The 19,614-nt window shown below is 39.9% G+C and overlaps 1 protein-coding gene across 8 annotated transcripts in view; it reads left to right on the top strand.

Annotated features, from left to right (window-relative positions):
• LOC134793375 (uncharacterized protein ZK1073.1) overlaps positions 1-19,614 on the top strand; it is a 67,549-nt gene that overhangs the window by 29,037 nt on the left and 18,898 nt on the right. For 7 of the 8 annotated variants that reach the window (XM_063764943.1, XM_063764939.1, XM_063764940.1 and 4 more), the window contains exons 2-6: positions 9,989-10,039; positions 14,064-14,127; positions 14,670-14,787; positions 15,701-15,849; positions 17,231-17,364. In XM_063764943.1, the coding sequence (XP_063621013.1) occupies positions 9,989-10,039; positions 14,064-14,127; positions 14,670-14,787; positions 15,701-15,849; positions 17,231-17,364 (516 nt within the window). Of the gene's footprint in view, positions 1-9,988; positions 10,040-14,063; positions 14,128-14,669; positions 14,788-14,813; positions 14,949-15,700; positions 15,850-17,230; positions 17,365-19,614 lie in introns of those variants that run through there. The other variant, XM_063764947.1, reaches the window with a different exon arrangement.

Here is a 19,614-nt window from a genome sequence, read left to right as displayed (position 1 = left end):
GAGGTCGGTGTTGTGACACAGGATATAATATATCAAACACAATTTTATTAGTAAATGTGACACTAAAATGGCATTAATTGTGAAAAATGCAGTTTTCAATGCAAATAAAATGGACGTCATCTAGGGAAAAGAGCCCATCAACGTGCAAACTAGCGCCACTGCTAAATAATCATGATTATTTAAATTTAACGAAAGATATTTAAAAAGGGGGCTGGATTTTTCGATCTATGAACTCAAAACAAAAACGGCCGTTTTAACTTTGGGCGCATAGATTGACGAATCCAGCAACATAAAACTAGTTTAATATATTCAACCAATATTCAACAGGTACTTAAATATAAAATACAGTACGTATCGGCCCCCTTTTTAAAATATCTTTCGTTAAATTTAAATAATCACGTTTATTTAGCAGTGGCGCTAGTGTGCACGTTGATGGGCTCTTAAAGTTTCTGACAAAATGTAAAGTCATTCATTTAAATGACAATATTAGAGGATGGATCCTTTTCGCTAAACTACGTCCCTATGCTTATTTTTTATGCTAAAATTCTCTTTTACCTCATAACGAAATGTAAACCCAAATGGCATATTCTACTAGTATTTATATTTGCAATAAACTTAGTACTACTAAGAAATGTCAATAGTAACAGTACTAAAGCTGTCTACGTCAATAGCTCGGTCAATATTTTGTTCCAGTATTGACCGAATGTTTAGCTCGCCTCGCCAGAAATAGACTGTTGTGTTCCTAGCCAGAACACTGGAATAATTGGCGGTTTTATTGTTTGTTGTTTTGGAGTAAATATGCGTACAATGGAGTTTATTGGTAATGGTGAAATAAGTTAAACTAAATAGCAACTAAATGACATGTCGAGCGTTTTTCGACTTAAAATACGTGAGTGACCCGTTCTTAATATATTTAATATGTATGTCTGTATCTCACGGAAGTTTTGTTATTTCAGTAACGCATATTTGGCGTACTAGAGTTAGACCAAGAAAAGTCTGCAGCAATTTTGATAGCCCACGCAGTGCAAGTGTTATTTACACTTCATAATTTCATAGAAGTTTGACGTTTAAAATAACACTTGCACTACGTGAGCTATCAAAATCGCTGCAGACTTTTCTTGGTCTAACTTTATATCTAATAATTTGTATTTTATAAAAGATTACAGCGCCATCTGTGTTAAGCTTTGCGCGCTTAACCTCATTAATCATTATTACACAAATAACAATCTTTTAGAAATCAAGAACGAACATGTATCAAATGTGTGCATTTTTTAAATACTAATAGGTAATTACTTATTATATTAAATTACAAAAATTTCACTAAAAACACAGTTCTTTTAAATATTTAAGTGAGGTAATAAAACTAATATCAGTATTTTTTTTGTAATAATTCTGTCCTACTTACTCCATTTTGTTTTAGTCTATCTACTCATGACTTGTACAAGATTAGACGAGATATTCAATGAGGTAGTTATTTATTAGGTTGGACCTTGTACTATTTTATATAATAAGCAACTACGAATGCTTAATTTAGACTTAAAGTTAGACCAAGAAAAGTCTGCAGCGACTTTGATAGCCCACGCAGTGCAAGTGTTATTTATACGTTATAATTTCATAGAAGTTCGACATTTAAAATAACTTGCACTGCGGGGGCTATCAAAATTGCTGTAGACTTTTCTTGGTGTAATTCTAACACCTTTGTTACGGTTTACATAATTATCTTGATAATCGCTCACGCTTTTTTGTGCACGCGAAATTAAGTGAAAGTCATGCGTGACCTGTACGGTTACCATCAGTTTGTCAGTGACATAAACGCCGTCGAGAACGTAATTTACTTTCTATACATCTCGCTCGCACTCGCATATTAGTGCAAACGGGACGTATAGAAAGTAAATTACGTTCTCGACGGCGTTTATGTCACTGACAAACTGATGGTAACCGTACAGCACACCAATCACCAAGACGATCGTCAAAGTATGAAAACAGGTTCAAACCGTAATAAGTTTTTAATCTCAATCGGACCCCTTGGAATAGGGTATTTGAGTACCTACTAGTCAAATCAGTGTCTTTTTTCGAACTTTCAAAACGATTCTGCTACTATGGAATTTATATGAAATACTAGCATGTGACGTCACAACCAAATCACCTATTCTTTATAGTTTTATGCGGGTTTTAAAATAGAAATTGTGTCTAAAAATAACTGCTGTCTACGTTTCTCTGTTAATCTTCTGGTGCTTTATTTCATGCATGGTGTAAAATAATTTATTTTTAATACATTCAAATACCCTATAGTGAAATCCTTTGCTATTGTAAATGGCTGCTATTTAACTGATCACCAGATTTAGTAAAATTTAATACCAAAAAAGACTATTTTACCACCCTAAAATCATGAATGATCACCAAAATTATAACACCATTTTAATGTGAAATGATTACCAATTTTATTACATTTTACTATCCTTTTAAAGGAAATGACACCAAACTAATCATTATTAACCCAAAAATAGTTCATGATTACCAAATTTCAAACCCCATTTTAATGTGAAATGATAACCAAATTTTTACATCTTGCTATCCTATTAAAGAAAATGACACCAAAATAATCATTGTAAACCCAAAAATAGTAAATGACCACCAAAATAAGAACTCCATTTTAATGTAAAATGATAACCAAATTTCTAAATCTTGCTATCCTACTAAAGCAAATGACCCCAAAATAATCATTGTAAACGCAAAAATAGTAAATGATCACAATAAATTTAACCACATTTTAATTAAAAATGTGCAAATATTTAATAATATATCGTTATCCTATTAAATTAATTAATCCACTTCGTCACCTTTTTCTAGTAGCATTTTATTTCTGTAACAATCGCAGTTCTAACCTAACCTAACCCACTTTTCTAGTAGCATTTTGTTTCTCTAAGGGTCGCAGTTCAAACCTAACCTAACCCACTTTTCTAGTAGCATTTCTTTTCTGCAAGGGTCGCAGTTCGAACCTAACCTAACCCACTTTTCTAGTAGCATTTCGTTTCTGTATGGGTCGCAGTTCAAACCTAACCTAACCCACTTTTCTAGTAGCATTTCTTTTCTGTAAGGGTCGCAGTTCAAACCTAACCTAACCCACTTTTCTAGTAGCGTTTCGTATCTGTATGGGTAGCAGTTGAAACTAAACCTAACCTACTTTTCTAGTACCATTTCGTTTCTGTAAGGGTCGCAGTGCTAACCTAACCTAACCCACTTAACTGATAGCAGTGTAACTTACTTTTCTAGTAGCATAACGAAATGCTACTAGAAAAGTAGATTAGGTTAGGTAGGTATACTAGGTATGCGGTGCGGGCTACGGGGGGTTGAGCGGGAGGGGCTAGTAATTTTGGCATCAGTTTACTTTATGTGGTAATATGTATACATTTTTTGGTAATCATAGTGGTTTATTTAGGTGAAAATATCGCATTAATTTGGTCGTCAAGATTTGGTGATCATTAATGATTTTTGGTGATCATTCAATATATTTGGTATTTGAATACAATTTGAAGTGCAGTCGTAATTAAAATGGTGGTACTTTTGTATTTTTAGGCCTTATTTCTTTGGTGTTCAGTAATTTTTTTTGGTAAGCATGATTTTTTTATTTGTAGCCATTGTAAATTATGAGTATTTTTGCACATTTATAAACAACAAACAATTACGTTAACAAAAAGGTGAACGTAAGGTAACCTCTGCGAGTACATCGCCCCGTTAAATTAAACACAGATTGTTATTATTATAATGTTAAACACTAATTGTGGTATCCGAAGCTTATAATTTAAATTGTTTGTAAATAACCGTTTCTATTACCATAACACGTTGTTACCTACATCTGAAACGGACTCCTTGTACATTCAGCAGCAGAAGTCGCTAAGCGGGCGAGGTGTTCAAAATTACCTTGACACGCGAGAATAAAGATATTCTCTGAACAATAAAGTCGCGTCAATATCATTTTGAACACATCGCCCGCTTAGCAACTTCTACTGCTGACTGTACGTGTATATTTTCAATTGGGCGTGGAAAGATCAAAACGCAATAGAATTTCCGTCTTCGTCGCCTTGCCTATAACTTCATAAATATCTACACAATTCTCTACTTTATTCAATTGTAATAGAGTTGAATCACGTATACTTACAACGCACGTACACTACGTACAGTACAGTAGGTTCGATTGTATGAAGCTATCCCTGATTTCCCGTGGGCCCTTTTCTATCTCTCACTGTGCTGACATCTGACGTTTTCCTTTTACGTTACATGAATTGGAATTAGGGTTGCCAGATGGTCGGGATTTGGCGGGATTCTCCCGATTTTTAGCATGTGTTCCCGATTCCCGACAAAGTGAAAATTTTCCCGAAAAACAGCTTCACGTTATAAACCAATAATTTCAAGTTCCGAACTGTCGTCGAGCGAGCGAGTGACCCACGTCGAGCGTAGTCCCAATAATGTAAAATATAGTTGTTTTTTATACAATTACTTTAATTTGAATGATTTTTTTTCCCGACTTAAGTCCCAAAATCCCGAAAAATTGATATTTTTTCCCGATAATAGCGCCTTTCGATCTGGCAACCCTAATTGGAATGTAACGTAAAATACTGCGAATCCTTGGTGTCGGACTGCATAAAGATCAATTGTGTCGCTTAACTTCAAACTCGGGTAAATCCATTCGACCCTCTCAGCATACCCTTTTCTTAATATCAAAATCGCATAATCTGACAGATGGATTTACTCGAGTTTGAAGTTAAGCGACTCAATTACGTTAAAGAGTTATGTAAATGCACATCAAACATAAATTGTATATGACGTTGTAAGCGCACATTACGTGGTAATTTGTCCACACTCGAAGTTTGACAATTCAGTAAGAAACTTAACCCCTCGTATCCTGCCTATCAAATTATGTATCCTAACTGTTCATTGAAAAAGTGACTATGGTATTAAAACAATAGATTAATCGCATCGGCTCCGTGTCTAAGCAATCAAGGGGTTAAGAGTCCGGTTAACTTTGCACCAATCTGAAATGACCAAAGTAAGGAGGTGTCATTATAAACTTCATAGGTAATATATTTTCATAGACATTTTACATTAAAGGGGCCCACTGATTAACAGTCCGCCGGACGGTATCGGCCTGTTAGTTAGCACAAAATGTTGACAGTTCCGAACAACAGACAGGCCGATACCGTCCGGCGGACTGTTAATCAGTGGGCCCCTTAATGATGACATTTCCACACTTTGTCCCTGCAAATACCATGCTGAGTTCGCATTGTCCGTCGCTAAGTACAGTCGCCATCAGATATATCGGAGCGTCCGAGGTGCTCAAAAATATCTGAACACGCACTCTAACGCCTTGACAATAGAAACGTGTTCAGATATTTGTGAGCGCCTTATCCGCCCCGATATATCTGATGGCGACTGTACCTACCTAAGTGTTTGAGTGCAATACCAGTAGGTATAGTCGGCACCTAACCTACTCAAACCAACGAAGTTAGTTAGGCCGGAGCCCCACTGCTGCGCACGCTACATCCACGGCCCACGTTTTAATAAAAACCGTGGGCAAGCCCACGAAATTTTGTATAGGAACCTGGGTCGTGTACAGTCACCTGCAATAATATGTTACTCTTCGAAGGCCGCAAAAATATGTGACACACTCTTATGGCTCTACAAATAAGATCGTGTCAGATATTTTTGCGGCCTTCGAAGAGTAACATATTATTGCAGGTGACTGTACATAGCGTGCGCAGCAGTGGGGCTCCGGCCTTATGGTACAGTCACCTGCAATAATATGTTACACAAAGAAGGCCGCAAAGATATCTAAAACGATCTTATTTGTAGAGCCATAAGAGCGTGTCGCATACTTTTGCGATCTTCGAAGAGTAACATATTATTGCGGGTGATTGTACAATGTGCTTTTTGCAAACGGTTCAAGTACAATCACCGTCCACAGAAATAGTTCCAGTCCTACTTATTTGTATGAATCACCGACATTTGTGAATTAAGACGAAACAGGAGCTGAGTTTTAAATATTTTAGGTAAATATACCCGTTTCGCTAACGGACGCGGCACCTAAAAGTAGTGCGATAAGGACAAGGCGAAAAATCCTGCGTAAAAATCTTTAAAATCGAGGTTTCGTACTCCTCTGTTTCCTCCTCCAAAACTTAACCAATCGTAACCAAATTTGGAAATCTAAATGATTATGAAATTATCTGTGTCGGACCGTTTTGCTTTTTTGGCTAATTGATATCAGTTTTGAATGCCACGCCTCTCATTGCGGCATAGTCAATTAGGCCATTTTGGCCATTTTTGAAGGGCTCTAGCGCCTTAAAAAACAAAAATATCAAAAAAAGCAAAACGGTCCGACACAGATATTGAAAATATTAATCTTTGTTGAAAAAATCATTGCTCTAGCTTCAAAAACCACGGAGGAAAACGAGGAGTACGTTTGTATGGAGAAATGACCACTCCCGTTGGCTCTTAACAAAATTTTCTCGAACTTTCTTCTTTATTGAAAACATAAAAATATGTATAGACACACAAATCACCGACATAGTTAACTACATTCTACATTTGGTAGAGAATGCCTTGTAGCATTAAGTCCGCCTTTTGTACGTTTGTACTTTCCTTGAGCAATAAAGATTTAAATAAATAAATACATATACCAAGATTACCAAGCTGCTGTGAACTTTAGTTTTAAAATCTGTGACCCGCCTGTATTCTACCTGTATAGCAGTTACATTGCTAAATATAGCCCAATGATTTTAAACGTCTTAGGCCCTCAACACACTAGGCGTACGCGTAAGAAACGTGTAAGTGTATCGTAATATGCGCGTAGAACGAGAGGGCTACGAGCACGTACAAGTTTAATCAAATCCGCACATGAAGCGTAGTCGTAGCGTAGCGTAGCGTATGAGATCATGTCGGCATTACGACAGTCGTAAGCGTAGCGTAAGCGTAACGTAAGCGTAGCGTAAGCGTAGCGTAAGCGTAGCGTAAGCGTAGCGTAAGCGTAGCGTAAGCGTAGCGTAAGCGTAGCGTAAACGTAAAGAACTTATTTACAAACAGAACGATTACGCTTACGCGACGCTTGGTACCCAGAACTCTATGCGTCTCGTACTCGTAACGTTTTTACGATACGCTTACGCGTCTCTTACGCTTACGTCTCGTGTGCTGAGGGCCTTAGCGACCTCCTAGACCCCCTCACAACATTTAATGGCTACTACTACTGTAGTAATAGAGCATCTCCGTTCAGAACTGACGTAGAGTGGGCGTACACTGCGATACAGTCACCATCAGATATATCGGAGCGGGCAAGGCGCTCACAAATATCTGAACACGCCTCTATTGTCAAGCGTTAGAGTGCGTGTTCACATATGTTTGAACACCTCGGCAGCTTAGATATATCTGATGGCGTCTGTACACACTGTTAACTGACCATTTGTGTACCTTATTGAGAAGACATAAGGTCCACAATAGGTGAGAGTTGCTGTACATCTTGTTTACGTATCAGTCATGTTGATTGTCAGATCAATTGGCGCGAGGTGAAGGCCGAGCTTCATCGAAATTCCGGAGCGATGTTGTGTTTACATTTTGTTTAACTGAACCACTAGTGTACATTCGCCATCAGATATATCGGGGCGGCCAGGGTGCTCACAAATATCTGAACACGCCTCTGTTGTCAAGGTGTTAGAGTGCGTGTTCAGATATTTTTGAGCACCTCGGCTGCTCCGATATATCTGATGGCGACTGTACATTTCATTCGTTAGAGTGATGAACGTTCTATGTCTATTTTTCATCTATTTTTGTACGGGATTTTGAACAGCGCGCTTGCGGGACGTTTTGGAAACTCAAAATCCCATAAAAAAAAACAACGGGTTGCACTCCGGAAGTGCCGACAGAAGTGAAAACTCAATGACTAGTCCAAAATGTCTGCAGCACTATGTATAATTGACCCATCCTCCTTTCTATTAAATAACTTTAGTTCCGAAATTGCTGGTCAGTGAGCTTGTTTAAAATTCGAAATTCAAATTTGTAGCGTTAATTGTTTAAAATTCGAATAGAAATTGTAAAGTTACCCTGCAGACCTCGCATCTAAATATATTTGTTCATGATATTTTGAGTTTTATTCACCAGTACTAGAGTTCACTTTTATTAGCGATTTCATCAAGATGTAGCTTTATTGAATTATATTTGAGTGATATAAAGTGAGAATGTAACTGTGAGATCCTCGTATTTCAACCCGTACATTGTACAAGATTAGAACCTTTTTCATGTAATGTCATTGAGTTTTTCTTTATTGATTTAAATGCCATCTAAATGAGTGGCTATATAAACCTTACGGTCACGTGATCGCCTTACGCTGTCTCGAGTTTATCATTTTTTCCCCACCTCAAAAAGTGTCCAGCGCCGCTAAAGAAGTTTTCACTTCAAAAATTACACTAGCTACGCTAATCATTCCAGATTGGGGATTATTTGACGTCTTATCACTAAAAACCGATTTCTTCCAGACAACCTTAACCCAATCAAACTTATTAAAATAGTAAATAACGTCAACGCGATGACCGCACGTCCTATATTCGTCCGTAATCCTATTAGTATGGGTAAGGTGGCACTACTGGCAATCGGCTTACGATCACACCACGAACATGGGTATTAGGTAATCTAATCTCTGTCCATACCAATATTGTAAATACAAATGTACTTGCAAGTAACATTTTCTTTCTTAGTATCAGCCTGTTGGCTATCGGCCCGATTCGAACTTTAAGGTACGACAAATATTTCGTCTAGATACCTACGTTTCATTCATTAAGGTATTAGGAGCTAAATACAACGACTAAAATTGTACGGTTAGTACAAGATAGTGTACGGTGATTAATTTGCTGTTTTAAAGCGATAGCTGGACTTTACAAGTAGCACGTGGACTACCGGCCGTTGACTCCAAAATGGTGGTTAAACGCATTTCAAGATTAATTCTCCATTCACTGCACTCTACCACATTAGTTTACTGCATAATAAGCTATCGATATTACACTTTAAACAATATTAATGAGTACTAAAGTATTTGAACAAATTAAATTATTTCTGAAAAATATTTTAATTTGTTTTTATCAAGTAGAAACACTACTATATAAATTATAAACTGAAATGAATGACATATACTAAGAAAAAAAAATTTTCAGTTTATAATATTAATGAGGAAAAACAAAGGAATTAATCACGACGCGTGACTATCAAGATGGCGCTCGAACCGGTCAAATCAAGTGACGTTTCTTCAAATAAAAACGTCACTATTGACACTGACGTACTTATCTAATCTATATCGTATCTAGACGTAATATTTGACGTACCTATCTTAAAATTCGAATCAGGCCGTATGTTTTTTAATCCGCTTTCCTGAAAACTGTGTACACGATTGCTGAATAGAAATTTCTTGCGCTGGAAAAGTATGTCGTGAAAACATCGCCTTTTTTGTTAAAAACGACGTCGTTAGATATCTATTCTTTATATATGTACTAGGGATGTTACGGATGCAGATTTTTTTGACATCCGCGGATGCGGATGCGGATGCGGATATTTAAAGTCTCACATCCGCGGATGCGGATGTCAAGATTTGGTACTTAAAAAACGTCAAATATTACATTATTAGCAATTTTTATTAAAAAAAAACGAAACGTTTAGTATTTGAGCAAGAATATAGGTGCGTTTTATTTAATAAACAGTAACTTGGCCGACTTTTCGGGATCTAGACGATTTCGTTATATATAATGAAGAAATTACCTAGCACTTAAGCCGCCGGCGCCGCCGCTAATACGCTCATGTTACCGACTTGGTCGACATCCGCATCATGCGGATGCTCCGCATCGATTTCATGGGGATGCGGATGTTGAAAGTCATGCGGATGTGGATGCGAAGATCCGCAACATCTCTAATATGTACTCGTAAAACATATTTTTAAATACTATCTCTATTGTTTCAGAAATATGTCGTCAGTACGGACAGGAGTGGCGATATACATGTTCACGTTCAGGTAAGTTTAATAAATAATTAATATCTTCTGTACTACTTTTCACTTGACCCGCTTGACCGACGTGATTTGTCGTATTGTGTCAAAGTTGTAGTGCGACATAAAATAATAGAAATTAATTAAATAAAATGGAACTAAAAATTTTCCATAATTGCATAAATTGCATAAATTCCATAAATTGTTGCCATTTAAGTCAAAAATGTGAGGAAGTGGCGCCCTCAATATTTTTCTACTATTTCTTGTCGGACTACCTATGTAAAATGTCAATAAACGACGTTTATAACAGATGGCGCTTCCACTCACACTTTAAAGTCGATTCTAACAATTTCTTATGGTTTTGATACGACCTTGACACCACGACTTTCACATTCTGCCCGATTCGAACTTTAAGATACGCCAATTAATAGATCTAGATACGATATGGATTAGATGTGTCAGTGTCAAAAGTGTCGATTTTGTTTAAAGAAACGTCACATTTGACACTGACATATCTAATCCGTGTCGTTTCTAGATCTATTAACTGACGTGTCTTGAAGTTCAATCGGTGCTATTTTTGTATGTTAGTTAGAGAGATACACGCAGTGAGAAGTGAAAACATTTAATAGGTATATATTATTATAAAATTACACTATAAGTACATATATCACAAGGAAAAATATTGTTTAGTGACAGGAAGAAAACGAACGCCACAGGCCTTGACATATTTTCAAATTAAAATAATTGATGGCCAGCGTTACACTTCCAACAATCGGGCCGTTTATTTTGTATTCACCAAACAGCGTGAGCTGAAGATCGCTCGCTGTTTCGCTGAAGATAGGTCGTATCAAAATAAGATCATAACGGTTACAAATTGTAAACCTGAACCGGGCGGTAATGATAAGACGGAATAGGTACCTACGTGAGACACGATATCACAGAAGAAATAATAGTACTACCGTACAGAAAGGACACTTCCTACAAATTCGAAATTTGACAGCGGTTCAGGGTCGAATCATGCTATCCCTTTCTAATATATGGCACTATCCCTTTCGGCTATTTAGGGTTGTCAAAATTCAAGTGATTATCTTATCTGTGGTCGTGCACGCAAAAGGAAGTCAAGTGGTGCCAACCCTAATAATTGCTCGGAGCAATGCTGAGCCGAACGGAGCCGAGTTCGACCGAAGTCAGGAGTGTCTCCCCACTGACGGTGACGATACGGTAGGTATTTCTTCTATCGTCTCTCATGTATTGGTAACAAACAGTTTCGGAAAGATAATTGAAACAGCACGTAATCGGTCCCACGACGCCGCGAGCTGTCCATTAGCCGCCATCTTGCTCGTTTGGGCGGGGAATGAAAATGTCAACTTCTATATTTGGCTATGTTTTGTGTTTTAGAAAATTAAATGTACGATAGTACGTTGATTTGAATAACACGGCCAGGAAATATATCGAGAAAATATGACGTTTATAATGCCATCCCCTCACTCTGTATTATTCAAATCGGTGCAAAGTTTGCCACTTCGATGGTTGGTCTAACATGTTTCATAATACATATCGTTCAGACGTATGCACCTGGTTGAAACTAGTTGCATCCAGAGAATCGATGAAAGAGCCATAAATAATAATTCCACTCCGCTGGAGCCGGCCGGCATTTCAGTTATTGCCGTTCTATATTAATACTCGATCAGTTCAGACTTTCAGTATTTCATGTAAATTAGTTTGGAAGTTTAGTACTTAGTTTACGTCCAAGGCCTTCAGATACCTATAAGGAAGCGGCGAAGGTGATCCCAAATATCTGAACGCGCCTCTAAAGTCATGGTGGCGTAAAAGTTCGCGATCAAACATTTTCATACCTACACCATCACCCGCGGTACGTCAAATAATCGATCGCTTTAAATTAAAGCTTTAAATTACAAAATGTGAATGACCAAATGAAGAATAAGCGGGATATATAACGTGTTCCCATAAATATATTACGGAATTTCAGACGCCTGCAAAAAAGATAATAGCAAATTCTATTTCTCATGATTACTCATGAATTATTGTCGAAGTGACTAAAATTTTTCTAATAGAAATGTTTGCGCGCAAATCTCTGCTACGTCGCATAGCTGTAATTATAAAATACATATTATATTGAAATATATTTCCTCATGCTGCAAAACAGGGAATCATTCCGAGACATTCCCAGGTACGTTTCAAGTAGGCTTGCTAAAGTATGTAGATAGCGCAATTTTGGCCAACAAACTGACTCAGTTTGGCAAATGTACACCAACATCATATTTTTTTGTTATTAAAGGTATCTATCTGCCCACTACAACGTATCATACCAATGACCGTGCTGTGAACGTATCAGGCACGGAATGTAACGCGATACGGACTACTATGCCTACTACACCGTGTCCACATTGTTTCATATCCGTACATAACGGGTTTAGTGCCCCTAGTAACCGCGTATCATCCCCATAGCATCCGCCTATAATCCCCGTAGCATCCGTGTTTCATCCCCTTAGTACCTGCGTTTTATTCGCGAGAGCAAGACTCGTCAGAAAGAGCGAGCGAATAGTTATCAGACTGGCAAGAGCGAGCAAGAAATATGGCAACGCGTTTATAACGGGCTTATGGCTCCTCTACACGATGGGCCAACGTCGGCCAATCCAAGGGACGCATTTATGCGTTAGAGGGTGCAAGTGATATTGCTATCTCATTCTACCGCATAGCTGCGTCCCTTGGATTGGCCGACGTTGGCGCATCGTGTAGAGGAGCCATTAGAACGGTCACAATAAGGCTATAACCCGTATGCTCACCGTTTCGCCGCCTGCACGCACCGTTCTGGCAACGTTGCGTGCCGTGCACGGAGCGTTTCGGCACCGGCAAAATATCCTCGCCGACAATTTTTGACGGTCCGTGCATGGCACGCGACGGGTATGGTCGGTGACGGAACGGGCTAGTGGGCATAGTCTCATACTTTTTAATACAAATAATATTTTTTTGCCTGAAACGTTCCTACTACGCTCATGGTATGATACGGTGTAGTGGGCAGAGACCTTAAGGTCAACAAAAGGTAAACATTGTAAGGTTAGACCCACACAAGCTAAAATTATTCCGTAAGTAGTGCCTTGTAAGTATATTGACATCGTAATGTATGGCTCATACATAGATGAAAAACCGCATAATATTCTAGACACTAGTACCTACCTAGATAAAAGACATACATTTTATGAACAGGCTATACATAGCGTCTAGCTGTATATCCTATATCGCATGTGTAGTGACGGGAAGACATCAATTTGGCCTCACGAGAAAATTGCTAGGAAAAACGGTCGCCGTAAGACCCTAGCTCGGCTAGCGTAAAGCATTTACATATAGTGCGTAATTGTTTTCCATCGTATTTTTACGGAAACGTACGAACGTAATAGCACACGTTCAGTCAGTCTCCATACAAAAAGTACTGAGGTTGACTGAAGTAGCATGACAAATACGAATGTTTCCGAGAAAATACGATGGAAACTGGATGGAAAACAATTATGCACTACATCTGTAGAAGGAAATGAACATCGGCTATGAGTTATAACGATCTTAGATCTGCCTGCTGCTTATTATTAATTTGGTAAGATAAATGTGGTTAATGTCCCGTATTGGGATACCCTCCTCCGATTGAGGGGGGATTTAAATCTTCTCGAGGCAGAGGTGTACGGTTGGAGCCGGTATAGCTTTTTGTAATATGCCTACTTGAGGAAACTATTTTTTATCTTTTATCTTTATCTTTAATGTGGAAAAGACTGTCCATCAGGTAAGACCGTCTACAAGCTCTTTCGTTGCTTGTAAATCTTGCATTCGTACCACGTACTCCACTTGCAAGGTCGAAAGACCTGAAGGAGCGAAACTTTTCCTTTCTGACTGTCTGAGCGACGTAAAAAATCAGAGATTTCTTGTCCTATGACGGTCTTCTCAACCTAAAATGTTATTTATGCAGTTGTTCCCCGAATTGATCTGAGTAAAATTAATGTTACTGGTAACCACTGCTAATGTGTATTTTGTACTGTTCCAGGGTGACTTGAGCCAGCAGGACAAGCGATGTGTGTTTCTCACAGTCCACGATCTTGGAACCAACCGTGAGTAATCACAACTTTAGTGGCTACTACCACAAGTTACGTAAATCTAACCTAATGTGGCTTTCCATCAGAGAAGGATCCTTATGCTCCTTGTGCATCGGGAGAAAAAATCAAAATGGAAATTATATTGACAAGTCCATTACAATTTCATTGCTTATCGTAAATAAATTAAAAAATATATAAGTAAGTTGGTACTTTTGGAAAGAATCCCATTGAAATACCAAAGAGTTCTATTGGGTCGAAACGTATCCCTAAAAAATTGCGTATCCGCGAAAAAATCTGCGTGAGTATATTACTGCCCTCTAGAGTAGCAGAGGGATCCTGTACTTGTATAAATGTATATACGGTTAAGGAATTTAATTTCAGTACCTACCATTCGTACCTTTGTCACAGTGACAATAGGGACCTCAGCTTCATATTGATTGTCACTGTAACAAGGTACGTAATGGTACGGATATTAAATTCTTTGACCCAGCACTCTCAGCAGTAGGGCGTATATAGACTGAGATTATTATAACAATTTTCCTTTGCCACTGTTCCAGATTCGTCCATGGTGGACTTTGTGGGCATGCCGGCCATGACCGAGATAAAAGAACGCTCCTGTTTCATACACGTGGACGTCCCGGGACACGAGGAAAACTCGCCCGACCTGCCCGACTCGTGAGTTCAACCGTATACCTTCACACTTAGAGTTCAAACTCGAGTACTATTCGCTTGGTCTTCGTGGGCATGCCTGCCATGACCGAGATAAAAGAACGCTCCTGTTTCATACACGTGGACGTCCCGGGACACGAGGAGTACTCACCCGATCTGCCCGACTCGTGAGTTCAACCTTATCCCTTCACACTTACGAGTTCAAACTCGAGTACTATTCGCTTGGTCTTCGTGGGCATGCCGGCCATGACCGAGATAAAAGAACGCTCCTGTTTCATACACGTGGACGTCCCAGGACACGAAAAAACTCGCCCGATCTTGCCGACTCGTGAGTTCAAACTTAGGTACTCTCCAGGTTAACATTACAGTAAGTTTAATCAATCAATCAATCAAAGCATTTATTTTCAGGCTACTAAGGCCCATAGATACATACCTTACAAACTAACATATATATACAATAATAAAAAACTTAAATACTAAAAAATCATTTTCGTGACGCAGTTTTCTGTTGCGGCATCACTTGCTCTGGTGTAGGATTCGGCAGATTCCCACGGAACCGCCGAAATATCACACCCTTCGGCCAGAAGTCCGTGCTCGCGATGGCTTCCAGCTTTAATATTGTTAATTAGGTCTTACAATTGCAAATTATTAAGATACAAGGCTAGCTGTTCAGTGAAAACTGTGTTGAATCAAAGAGAATTAAGTTTGCTTATGGTTGAATGAATTACAAAGAAGACACAGTTTTCAGAATATTATTTCTTGAATCTACCTACCTAGTTACCAACTAGTCCACTGTTGTATTCCCAGAAAGCAATTTGCTGCGCAAGACGACTGTCTACTCTGTCTAGCTTCTAATGTTGATGAATTTTTTGGTTGACTCGATTTTTCAAATCGCTAATGTTTTCTATGTCTTCCACAGTTACCAGTTCCCTCCCCTCCAAACGCTAGGCGAGGACCTGATCACAGTGTTGGACTTCCTCCACGTCCGTTACGCTGTAGGCCTTGGCGAAGGCGCCGGGGCCAACGTGCTTGCTCGCTGCGGCCTCGCGCACCCCCGCCGGCTCTTAGGTACAGTTCCCCTCCAGGTGAGATGATCACAGTCTTGGACTTTTTCCGCGTCACGTAAATGACGTAAAAAAAGTAAAAATCCGAGGCTCCCATGAGCCGCGGCAAAAAGGAGGGACAACGCTAGGTAAGACAAGACTAGCTTTGCTTATGCCTTGATCACACGTACCGAGTAAACGGGCGAGACAGTAAAATGTTTCTCGGCCGAGACAGTGATGTAAGCGAGTAACTGTTCACACATGTTTTGAAATTAGGACTGTCAGTTCAGTTCTATGAGAGATTCGGGCACGATGGACCGTAAAGCGATGTGCCCATGTGACGACCGAGTGGCGAGTCAGTGCGCGTTCAGACCTGCCGAGCGAGCGAGCGAGACAGTGCGGGGAAGCGGGAGGGTGGGCACTCGGCCTAGCAGATAGAACGTCCACCGAGCTACTGACTCGCCGCTTCGCTCGCCCGAGTGCTCGGCCGAGCACTCGGCGCTATGTTTATACGCACTGAGTACTCGGCCAAGAGCACTGTCTCGCCCGTTTACTCGGTACGTGTGATCAAGGCATTAGTTTAGGACTCGATAAGATTATTCCATGGAGAGAGTTATTACGACGGGTAAAGTTGAAGGGATCAGACCTCATCAGGGCCCTCCCCCTACTAGACGGTGTGCTCAAAACATTGCACCTATGCAATTAAAACTGCACGAGGCCATACGCTTGGCGAAGAATAGAAGCCTATGGAGGAACCTGGTCTTCAACAGAAGGACATGATGCCACGATCGTCAGCAATGAGGGATCGACTGAAGAAGAAGAAGGAGAAGACCAGGTTCCTCCATAGGCTTATATCCAAGCGCATGGCCTCGTGCAGTTTTAATTGCATCGGTGCAGTGATTTGCGCACACCATCTGGTGCCTTCAACTTTGCCCGTCATAATAACTTTCTCCAGGCTATCCAGAGAACACGTGAGAGGTGTCCGAAGTATATGAGAATTAGGTCCTGGCAGTAGCTTGTATCTTTACTTACTTACTTAATGGCGCAGCGACCCAAAATGAGGCTTGGTCTCCGACACGAGTACACGCCAATTGTCTTGATCCTGTGCCATCTCCCGCCAGTTATCGGCATGGAGATCGCCCAAGTCCGCTTCAACCGCATCGCACCAGCGATACCTGGGACGTCCGATCGGCCTCTCAAGAGATCTTCAACTTCGACGTTTTTGCGCAGTCTAAAACTGCCGTCTTCTCTCCTCACAGGGCCTAGGATATTTCTCAGGATTCTCCTTTCTGCCACCAGGAGCTTGTTTTCTTCTTTAAGTGTTAGTGTCCAAGTCTCGCATCCGTACATGAGTATCGGCCGTATGATCGTCTTGTATCTTTACTAATATTTATTTATCTCTCCAGGCCTCATCCTCGTCAACTGCACGGCGTCAACCTCCTCAGTCGCTGACGCCTTCAGATCCAGGTTCTCTCGCTGGAAAGGCACGGACATCTCGCAGTCCGAGGAGGACTTCCTTATCTACCACAAGTTTGGACACGTGAGTTTACAGAGTGAGCTGTATCCTGACTATCGCTATAAGGTACTTTTTTTCTTGTTTTCTGCTAACGCTACTAATGATGGGATCGGTGGAGGGTAAATAGGATAGTAAACGTGGCTTTATGTTGTATCTAACGCGTAATATAGACCGACAGACAGTGAAACAATTCTATGAGTGGTCTATTTTTGTGAATTTCATTATAGACCGTATACAAATATGTAGGTAATTCAAAGAAGATGACACGATCTAAAAAAATCTTTCCTATGCGTAAAATCCGTGTTAGACTAAGTAAATTATTTCTCGGGTCCTACGGCTCTGACTGATGAGTGGTATAAACAGACTTAGGATGACTCCCGCTAGAACCTGTCCGGGACCGGGCCGAGGCATCCTACACTTTGTATTCTATATAAATCGAAGTGTGTTCTGCCTCGGCCCGGACCCGGCCAGTTTTGGCGTAGTCATCATCCATCAGGGCATTTACCGAATATCAGGAGGGAGACAGAATAAAAGAGGAATAGGCTACGAGTAATAGTGTAGTCTAAGCGCTTTAGCGCTAGAGGCCTTATCTTATAGCAGTAAGAGCGTGCGACTTGCAATCCGGAGGTCGCGGGTTCAAACCCCGGCTCGTACCAATGTGTTTTTCGGAACTTATGTACGAAATATCATTTGATATTTACCAGTCGCTCTTCGGTGAAGGAAAACATTGTGAGGAAACTGGATTAATCCCAATAAAGTTTACCCTCTGGGTTGGAAGGTCAGATATATGGCAGTCGCTTTCGTAAAAACTAGTGCCGACACCAATTCCTTGGATTAGTTGCCAAGCGGACGCCAGGCTCCCATGAGCCGTGGCAACAATACCGGGACAATGCGAGGAAGAAATAATAGTGTAGTCTAAAACACGTCTTATGCCTTCAAGAAAAGTCCGGCAATACACTTGCAAGCACATGGTTGGCTTGATGCTGCAAGTATCCACGAGCTACGGTAACTGCTTACCAGTGGCGACGCGTCCATAAAAGCCGATTCCCACCGGCTTGCCTGTTCCTGGACGTTTGAGCAGAGTTGTAAAGGAAATATGTAAGCCAAATTAGCCCCGGCTTGCCTATGGATATGTTTGACGCGCCGCCACTGCTGCTTACTATCAGGCGATTCATACGGCTCGTTTGCCTCCCATATCATAAAAAAATACAGAGGCGCAAATTTTTATTATTGCTTTAATGTTACAATTACTATCGCCAATAGAAAATACCAAAAAAATGCTTTTACCTAACTTTTGGTCTTTCTCTTTTACTCGTAGTTGCCTGGCTTGATTTACAATGTAGAATAGATTCTGATATTTGCTATTAGTCGCCATATCTATTAGGTAGATACTGACTTACTAACAAAACGCATTGTTTATCATTGTTTGCATCGTATATTTTATCTACAGGACCCAAAAATACGTTGACATTTTTTTTTTGTTAAATGCTTGTAGTTTTAATTTTGTAAAAGACGTGTAAAGCCCCGCATTCACTCTCATACCTTGTAGTCCGCCTCGTAGTCCGCCTCGTTGGGTAGGATTGTGTATGGGGGTTGCGGACTACGAGCCGTCCTACCGTCTACGAGGCGGACTACGAGGCGGACTACAAGGTAGGAGTGTGAATGCGGGGCTTCGGGGTAAGGAAAATATCCCTAAAATTTTTGTCAACGTGTTTTTGGGCCAACCTACTTTACTAGATATACTGTTACTATGCGGCGCTACTTTTGCATTGTAGTAAACTCTAATGTGTACAATTGAATTGTTGTTTGTATTAACTCCAATTTTTATCTTATTTTATTTATACATTGACACATTTGTCCGCCAGACATATCTGATATGATTTGTGCAATATGCCTGCCCTGACTTTTTTCAAGCATTCCTTATCATTTTACTTTCAATTCTTTCAAATATAGGTATAATTATGTCGGCGGTCGATCGGAAAATCCGGCCGATCGTAAAGTTCCGGTGTAATGTTTTGACGGTAGTCACATTAACTAACACATAATAGATAGGTAATTAGGTAGAGTTAGACCGAGAAAAGCCTGAAACGATTTTGATAGCACACGCAGTGCAAATGTTATTTATATGTCATAATTTCATAGAAGTTTGACGTTTAAAATAACACTTGCATTATGTGTGCTATCCAAATCGTTGCAGATTTCTCTTGGTCTAAGTCTAGGATAGGTTAGGTTGCTTCAGATCCCGGAACCCGGAAGGACAAACTATCCAGAAAT

This window comes from Cydia splendana, chromosome 9 (assembly GCF_910591565.1).
Source record: "Cydia splendana chromosome 9, ilCydSple1.2, whole genome shotgun sequence".
In the NCBI taxonomy this organism is placed as follows: domain Eukaryota; kingdom Metazoa; phylum Arthropoda; class Insecta; order Lepidoptera; family Tortricidae; genus Cydia; species Cydia splendana.
The sequence above is the reverse complement of the archived record's forward strand: the minus strand, read 5'-3'. Positions and strand labels throughout refer to the sequence as shown.